The sequence below is a fragment of the Nilaparvata lugens genome, chromosome 9, assembly GCF_014356525.2.
Source record: "Nilaparvata lugens isolate BPH chromosome 9, ASM1435652v1, whole genome shotgun sequence".
In the NCBI taxonomy this organism is placed as follows: domain Eukaryota; kingdom Metazoa; phylum Arthropoda; class Insecta; order Hemiptera; family Delphacidae; genus Nilaparvata; species Nilaparvata lugens.
In genome coordinates this window covers 1,207,000-1,215,789 of record NC_052512.1, presented here as the reverse complement: position 1 = coordinate 1,215,789, position 8,790 = coordinate 1,207,000, and the positions used below count along the sequence as shown (strand labels likewise).

At 35.3% G+C, this 8,790-nt stretch overlaps 1 protein-coding gene across 1 annotated transcript in view; it reads left to right on the top strand.

Moving 5' to 3' along the window:
* Positions 1–6,936: 6,936 nt before the first annotated feature.
* Positions 6,937–8,790, top strand: part of LOC120352990 — a 3,328-nt gene continuing 1,474 nt past the window's right edge. Inside the window, exon 1 of the mRNA XM_039435366.1 lies at positions 6,937–7,015. Within this exon, the coding sequence (XP_039291300.1) occupies positions 6,969–7,015 (47 nt within the window). The 5' untranslated portion in view covers positions 6,937–6,968. The remainder of the gene's footprint in view (positions 7,016–8,790) is intronic.

Sequence of the window (8,790 nt, the reverse complement as noted above, 5' to 3'; positions counted from 1 at the left end):
GTCGCCGTCATCGTACCGGTCCCGATGGGATTCATCACCAAGGTCGGGGTCTCCTGCACGTTCCTGGTCGGTTTCTGGTCAGTCGTCATCCATTTCGCCGAGGGGTTCATCTCTGGGTCGAGCGGGTCCATTGGTCTCCAGGGGTCGTTCGCCGTCGCCTTCTCAACAGTCAGAAAAGGGACTGAGAAAAAGATGCCGTCACTGTTTCTCCAGGCATTCTCCTGATAAGTGTTCAGCTAATAAGTGGATGTGTTTTAAGTGTCAACGTACAGGTCACACAGCTGAATGTTGTGACCAGCAAAGAGTAAATTATGTCAAATCCACAGTCAATGTGTCAGTCAATTCATCACAATCAGGTCAGTGTGATTCATTATTTGTGAATATTGTCATTAATGGCTGATGAGTGCGTTTTCTAGTGGATACCGGGAGTTCAATTACTATTTTAAGCTCAGCTATTGCAAAAGAGCTCCAGTTGTTGTCACAATTAGTGCCTTATTTCGGAGCTATAAGGGGTGTTAATAATAATCTGCTACACGTCCTTGGTTCATGCAAGGTAGAAGTTGTTTATAATGATGTATATACTGAGCTATCTGCTGTTGTAATCGATCAAAAACACTGAATAAATATTTAAAAGTACCTAGATCAAAATCCAATGCCGGTTCCTGATGATATTTTCAATAATTTTACCGGTTGTACTGTATTTTGTCGTTTGGATTTAACTGAAGCTTATTTACAGTTAGAAGTTCATGAATCAAGCAGAGATTTATTAGTTGTAAATACAATAAAGGGTCTGTATCGCTTCAATCGTTTATGTTTTGGTTTGTCGTCTGCTTGCGCGATATTTCAGTCTGTAATTGAGTCAATTTTAGTGGGAATCGATAACGTTTCTCCCTATTTGGATGATATTTTGATAGGGGGTAAATATCTTGATTCGTGTAAAGAAACTTTGAACAAGATACTGAGTCGCCTTGAAGAATACAATGTCAAGTTAAATATTCAAAAGTCTGAGTTTTTTGTCAAATCTTTAGTATTTTTGGGTTTTGAATTGTCAGCTAACGGTAGAGTACCGTCTACTTCTAAGATTGAAAAGATTTTGGCAATGCCGCAACCTGAGAATTTAACACAGTTGAAAGCTTTTGTTTCCATGTTCAATAATTATTATCGTAATTTTGTACATATGTGTCCTAATATCTTAGAACCATTTCATAAGATGAACCATGCGCAAAGATGAACCATGGTTTTGAAATTCAGACTGTATGGTTGCATTTTCAAAGTGTAAAACTGCATTGTCAGAAGCTTCACTTCTCACGATTTACGATCCAAGTAAAGAATAAGTGTTATCTGTAGATTCCAGTTTGTTTGACTTTGGTGCTGTTTTTAGTCAAATTATTGATGGGGAGGAGCGTCCGATTTCTTTTGAATCGGCGACATTATCGCCAGCACAAAGGAATTATTCACAGTTGGATAAGGAAGCGCTTGCTATTATTTTTGGAGTGAAAAAGTTTCATAAATATTTGTGGGGTAGGAAATTTACTATTTGTAGCGATCACTTACCATTGAAAACTCTATTTGGAGAGAATAAGAAAATTCCAGTAATGGCTTCATACAGACTGATGAGATGGGCTGTTATTTTATCAGCATATAATTATCAAATTGTACATAAGAAAGGAGTTTTGATTCCTCATGCTGATGTATTTTCACGTCCACCGTCAGCTTGTAGTGTAGAAGATCATGAAGTTTGTTTCATTTATTTATCAACGCCGTTAATAGATGTAGATGAAGTGTATGAACGGGGTGATGTCAAGATACACCACCGTCAAAGTCAGACACATCCATCCTAGCACTGAAAATCAGTCTTGTTTTGGCGGTGGCTACTTTTGTCGTTCTTGTGCTGAAAAAGAAGTGTCTTGTTTTGGCGGGGCGAGCCCGTGACTAATTCCTCTACCTGGAAAACAGTCTCTGGTTGTCGCTATCAGCTGTTGACGCTTATGTCAGAATGGCTTGGAAGTAAACTGGTTTCAATTTTGGCACAGACTGTACTTTCTTTAAAATATTCTTTTTAGAACTTAGTGTGACTGTAGAAGTGTGTGTGTGACCACCATTGGACAATACTCCTGCATGACATTGTCTCTTATCTCAACCTTATTTAGTTCTATTGCTTCCTCTCTCATTCACTCTCTCCCACTCTCTCTCTCTCTCCCCCACCCTCACCCTCTCACCATCACTCCTGCGCCTTTCTCTCTCACTCTCTCTCTGTCTAACACTTTCTCTCTCTCTCTCTCTCTCTCTCTCTCTCTCTCTCTCTCTCTCTCTCTCTCTCTCTCTCTCTCTCTCTCTCTCTCTCTCTCTCTCTCTCTCTCTCTCTCTCTCTCTTTCTAACTCTCTATCTTACCCGGTTGTGTGCTAATGCTCTCCTTTCTTCAAAACCCCTCAGGGTTTTGTTATTATTTCATACAATGCTTCAGACATAATTATCTACAACCTATCTTGAATTTGACTTTCCCATGCCTAGATTTGTAAATTTCTTTGTGTCAATAATATTCATTACTATCAACTCTTGTTTGAATGCACTACAATAACTTTAGAAAGAGTTGATTAATCAGCTTCAAATTTTGAACACACACTCTTCGAACCTTTTTACAGGTCAAGTTTGTTGAACAAAAAAATATTTTACTCACTTCTTCGTCCTTTTTCAGGATATAAAAGTAACATTGAAAGTACTGCATGGGACAAAATAACTTGCTCCTGTGTGTCTGCCTGACTATTATCCTTCAGTAGCATACACGTAATATTAATGATACAAATTGTGATGGCAGTTGCTATGTCGTTGGTATTATTGATTTAACAAAATTTGAATTCTGATTCTGAATCATTTACCCATACGGAGAAACCTATGAAGTCCTATGGATTCACGTAGGCCTACAGCGTAATATTAATAGGAAAACAGCTTAATGTTCCTTTTCCAAAGAAAATATAACAGTGGGCTCCACTGGGATTCTTATTCAAATTGAAAAAAAATTCTGTAGGTAGCTTCAAAATAATTTTGGTCTGCCATCTTCATTCCGCCACATTGAATCAAAAATTTTCTATGGGAAGGTTTTAATACAAGATTCAAATAATAAAGAATTTCAAGAGACAATGGATGGTGGAAATTGCTCATAAATATATCAAACCGTTTCAAAGATATTCACATTTTAGTGTTGAAATTTTTGAATATCTGTGATACAGAAATATTGCTCGCCTAGAACAGGATAGATTATTCATCACATATTCTTATCATTATCGTTCCCTAGCAACCTATTTTAAGAGTTTATATAGTAGCTGCTGAGAGAGATTTATGTGATAGATATACCTGATTAATACTATCAAATACTATATTCGACTAAACAACGAGTGACCCAAATGAAGCGATTCAAATATAAAAAAAAATAAAAATGGGAATGCGAAAAATATTATGATATTTGGAACTCCATAACTTATCATTTAATTGAGAGACATTTATGGGATTAATAATTTATTGAAAAACACTAATAATTTAGCAATATTGCACTAATAGTTTTAATTTTAGATGACTCTCTCCTGGATTATTGAGTTATGTGTTGGATATTCCTCAGTGATTGCTGCATCATCTGAGAAAACTTTGTAAAAGTGATCTCTGTTCGAAATTAACAGAATGCTCAAGTATAGACATTTAGAAGAAAACGAACATTTCATTGAAATCGACCACATCAGTATTATTTACACGTGAATTACCGGTAGTGTATTGTTAATGTATTAAGATTTGAGAAGATAATATGAGCATCTTATTGAGTTTTCTCTGAATGATTGAAATGAATGGCTTAATTGCTTTTATAAAATCATGAAAATATCACAGTTTATTACATTCCAGTACAATTATCTTGTTTCACAATCCATTTCTAAGTAGAGCTCATAAGTATCGTAATCTTGCCATACAATTACCATACAATAATTAAAGTTGTGTTTATTCAACTTCAGTGGTGCCATTTCACCAAACTGCTAAAGGGGGGGGGGCAAAAACCAAGAGGTATTGGAGGGGAAGAATACCCCCAAAGGATAGAGGGACCTGGGTTTTTCCCCATAAATGTTACATTAGAAGATGTTATTATATGCTTCATTTTTTCCAATTTTATACAAATGTGGTTGAAGTATCAATACAAACATAGGTATACATTATTAGTTATTGAATTCAATCATGGAATATTTATTAGAAATATGGGTCTACAGAGAGGTCCTAGAGTAGGAATACACTGAAACAGATTTCTTAAAAATCATGGAAAAAGATAAATTTTTCTTTTACAATGACAATTTCATTGGGGATCATATTTTAATTGGAAAATTACTTTCAGTTAGAAAGCTAAAGATACACAAGCTGTTCCCATAGTTCTCAACAACCCTTTACAAACATTTTTGATTGTCTGATTGTGCCCTTTCTTTTGCTTTCACTGTGACATCTTGCAACTTGTTAATTCTCACATTGAAATTTATTCAATAACTCACTTATTGTGCTCTGATCAATAAGTGTACCCATTCTGTATTCAAACTATACCACAGAGAAAAATATATTATTTATTACTCTGTACCCGTATCCATACTTTCAAGGTAATTTTGCTACATTGTTGATACTGTAGAAGGAATTATACTACTGCTGATAAAGAAAAGTATTAAATCATTATGAGACTCTAAGGATTCGTGTAGATAGACCCGCATTATCATTATTTATCTGATTCTTGAGGGGGGCCTAGGCCTCCTAGGCAGCTGATTATAAGTAAGAATTAATATTGATATTTTCATAATACAATACACCTGAAGAATTGGCAAAGTTTATGGTAAGGGGTGAGGAGGTACTCAGCTCTTCCAACTAACATTGGATTAGTTTTGTGCAGTCTACTATAACAGACGTTCCCATATGGATGTTACTATAGACGTATTTATCATCATATTCAATTTCTGTTTGTTAGTTTGTATGTCTGATGGAGATCGAAAACGGCTCTAACGATTTTGATTAAGTTTGAAATATAGTATATAGTTTGAAATATAGAGTTTGTGATAAGAAAATCATCATTTGGATTAGAACTCATGTTTAGGATAACTCACTGAGGGAACTTAAAAATGATTAGGTACTGTAATAATATTCATCAACCGAGTAGCAGCTGACTGAGAGAGTTTTCCTTCGTCAGTTGAAAACAGTTGATCAAGAGAGTTTTTCATTGTCAGTTGAAAACAGCTGATCGAGAGAGTTTGCCATTGTCTCCAATTATGCCAATATTAGTACCTATTTCGTACTATTTAGTACCAACAATAAAAATTTCTTTCTCAAAGGTTACAGAGTTATTGCATGTAATAGCAGGGGTCAATGACCTCTGCCCATGGGCATGTCACTGGACCGGCTATGTCTGAATTTCAACAAAATAACTATGCCAATATTTAGCACCTATTTCGTACTATTTAGTACCACCATTAAAAACATTTGTAGTTGTACCCTCAAGTAGAGCTTGCACTACGTCGGTGGAGCGGCGCGGCGCGGCTATGTCTGAATTTCAACAAACTAATGATGCCAATATTTAGTATCCATTTTTTACCATTATTAAAAACATTTGCACCTTCAAGTAGAGCGTGCACTATGAAGGTGGAGCGGCGCGACGCGGCGCGGCTATGTCTGAATTTCAACAAACTAATGATGCCAATATTTGGTATCCATTTTTTACTATTTATTACCATTATTAGAAATATTTGTACCTTAAAGTAGAACGTGCACTAGGTCGGTGGAGTGGCGCGGAGAATTTTTGATCTCGAATAAGATACATATGATCAAGTGTACCTCCATGCACTTGGACCGCGGCGCGGATCCCGAAGAGTCTCTGAACTTGACGAGGAACGGCGTCTTGCCGCGCTGCGATCGTAGTGCACGGACCTTCCATCCTCTCTCTTGCGCGCCTCACCTCGCCGCTCCACCGACCGAAATGATAGGCCTATAGGTATTTCCACAAGTATAAAATTGGGCATACACAATACTAGATTGGAAAACTAAAAAATTGAAACTTTTCATTTTATTGACATCACACTTATATCTCAATAATTCACCACCTATTTTATTGCATCATGAACATTTTTCAAATGTAGAAATGTTGAAATGAGTACATTGACAAGAAAGATACGTTTTGGCACTTATAGGAACTTGTCACGTTATTCTTTATATTTAAATAACGATTAGCCTCCTGCTTGGCATCAGTCGGTAGAGCATGAAATATTTGATATAATTATAAAAATCAGGTCGTGGTTTTTTAAGGCGAAACACCACAGGCCCTAGTTCAAAAATTGCCACCACGTAGCGCTTTAAAATCATGCGAAATACCTTATGCTATTACTCGCTCACTATTAGAGTAAAACTTGTTTGAAAAATGATTTATTCTTGTAATATCTATATCCATGCCGCTACCATGTCGATTTATTTTTATTTTTATTTAAACAAAAATAAATTTCTCATTTCAAAGGGATCCATTTTTCCAAAAAAACAGGTAGTCATTTTGAAGATTTGATTATAAAAAATTTTTATCATTTTTCAGCTTGAAAATCGAAACAGTGGTTCCATCGGAATCATATTTACAAGTTTTATCTCTAAGATTTTTTATGCGCTCCTACCCTCCACCCCATCCAAACGTCACTCAGGACACCTCCACCCCAACACACAAGTCACTCACCCACCACCCCACCCACAAGTCAGCCTTCATTCTTAGAGTTCAGGCTGGTCACAACTTTTCTTAGTTCTTCAGCTTGTTCACTTGTCATATTGACAGTGATTGTGGCTAGTCCTAGGACATAGTATTTCCAGACCCACTTCACATATAATTTAGATTTCCGTATATATGTTTCTCTGGCATTTTCGGCCGGTAAAATGGATTCAGAATACGTTGAAGGGAAAGACGAAGTTGGTTCTTTCAGCCAGGAGAATGAAAAGGCGGCTACCACCAGAATTTCATGCTAACAGACGTAGAAGGTTAGTTGATTTCATTTCATATAATTAGATAAATTAAAATGTCACGTACTTTAGGCTACTATAATATGAAGCAAATCATGCTTTGAATAATTAATATTGTATTATGTAAATATAATTATATTCTCAGTTCGTATTATCTCAAGAGAGGTATCTCGTTATGTATTTTTTATGTTTGTTAATATGAACAAACGTCAACGTTATTGACAACGCTATTCGCATAATTATTCAAGATATATGTCTGAATGGATAGGTACAGAGAGAAACCGGGTGATAGAAAAGCATGGAAAATTTGAATTGATCTTACAAAACTCACAGTACACTATTATTTAAAAGTAATGTTTATAGTGAGGGATACAAATGCGACTAGATATTTCAAGAATCGGTTTTGTACAATATTTTTGTTCAGAACATACTGTTACGATGTACCTAATTGAATTTATAGACTAAAATTATCAGCGAGTATAGTAAATATTATTCCCTCTATAAAAAGAAGTGAAGTTTTTTATGGTCCATATCCTTGTATCTACCAAACCACCGGTTATTTTTTGATAAATAAAATAACAATTGAAAAAACGAATAAGCCAATACATACATTATATATAAAAAACACATATTTGAATAATGATACTTGGAATAGACATTCACATTCAAAGTTATATAATATTATTTCTATACAAACATAACGTTTCCAGGCATTTCTTTAACTATGATTCAATTATTTCCCAAACTTTATTCATTTAAAATTTAATTCAATGAGAATTAATACATCAGACCTATAAACTTTTCTTTTTTTGTAAAGGAAATCTAAAGGAGAAGAAAAATCTGGGCCATCAACATCTTTCCACCTTAGAGTCAAATCTAAAAAAGCGTCCTTGATGGCACCTCTGATTTTGCTACAATTGTGCCACCATCCCCTCAATTGGTCTACAACCAGCTTTGAACCATGAGATTGATACCACCTCAACGCGAAATAGTTTCTTACGTGGAGAGTAACGTCTGTGATACTTTACTAACAAGGTATGTCATCATCACAACTTACAACTAATTTCATATATACGAATATGGTGTTCTCTATACTTCCTAACAAGTAGAATGTATTTTGTTCACTGGTCCACTTTTTTCTATATTCTATTGTTTTTTTCAACTGTTATATAAAGCTTTGTTGGATCAACCCACAATATTACTCATTGAGAAATATGATTTTGGACTAGTATTGTCTTGCAAGAGAAGATTCACAATAAGATCAATTTTATTAGAAGTTGAATGATTCAGCTAGGTTGTGTTGAAGGCGTTTGTAGATGCTAAACAAGAACGAGAATAATTTTCATAGTTATATTTGATACTTTTAGTAAGATAAATATTTTTCAAGCTAGTATTTCGAAGCTAAAAAAAACAAATATAGCCTACAATATGAAAATAGCAATAATGACTCGATCACCTGACTAATATTTATTTGATATTTTAGTACAGTACAATAAATTCACACTAGTTAAAAAGATAAATTACTAGTTCATTCATGCAATAGGCGCCTTCCAAACCCGAAGAGACTTTCTGCACACCGTTCTACAACAGAAAATATTACAATGGGCTGAAGTTAGAAAGAGGTGACAGGGATAGGGGGAAAGCATGAAACTATCATTCGCAAACGCGTTTCTCTCTCACAGCTGTATAGATTCTCCAAACTCAGGGGTTGGAAGAGAGAGATAGCGATTGTCAGAGAGAGTGCGAGTTAGGTTTTGGTGGATTTGGAGTATTGCTTGTCATGTTGTTCTGTC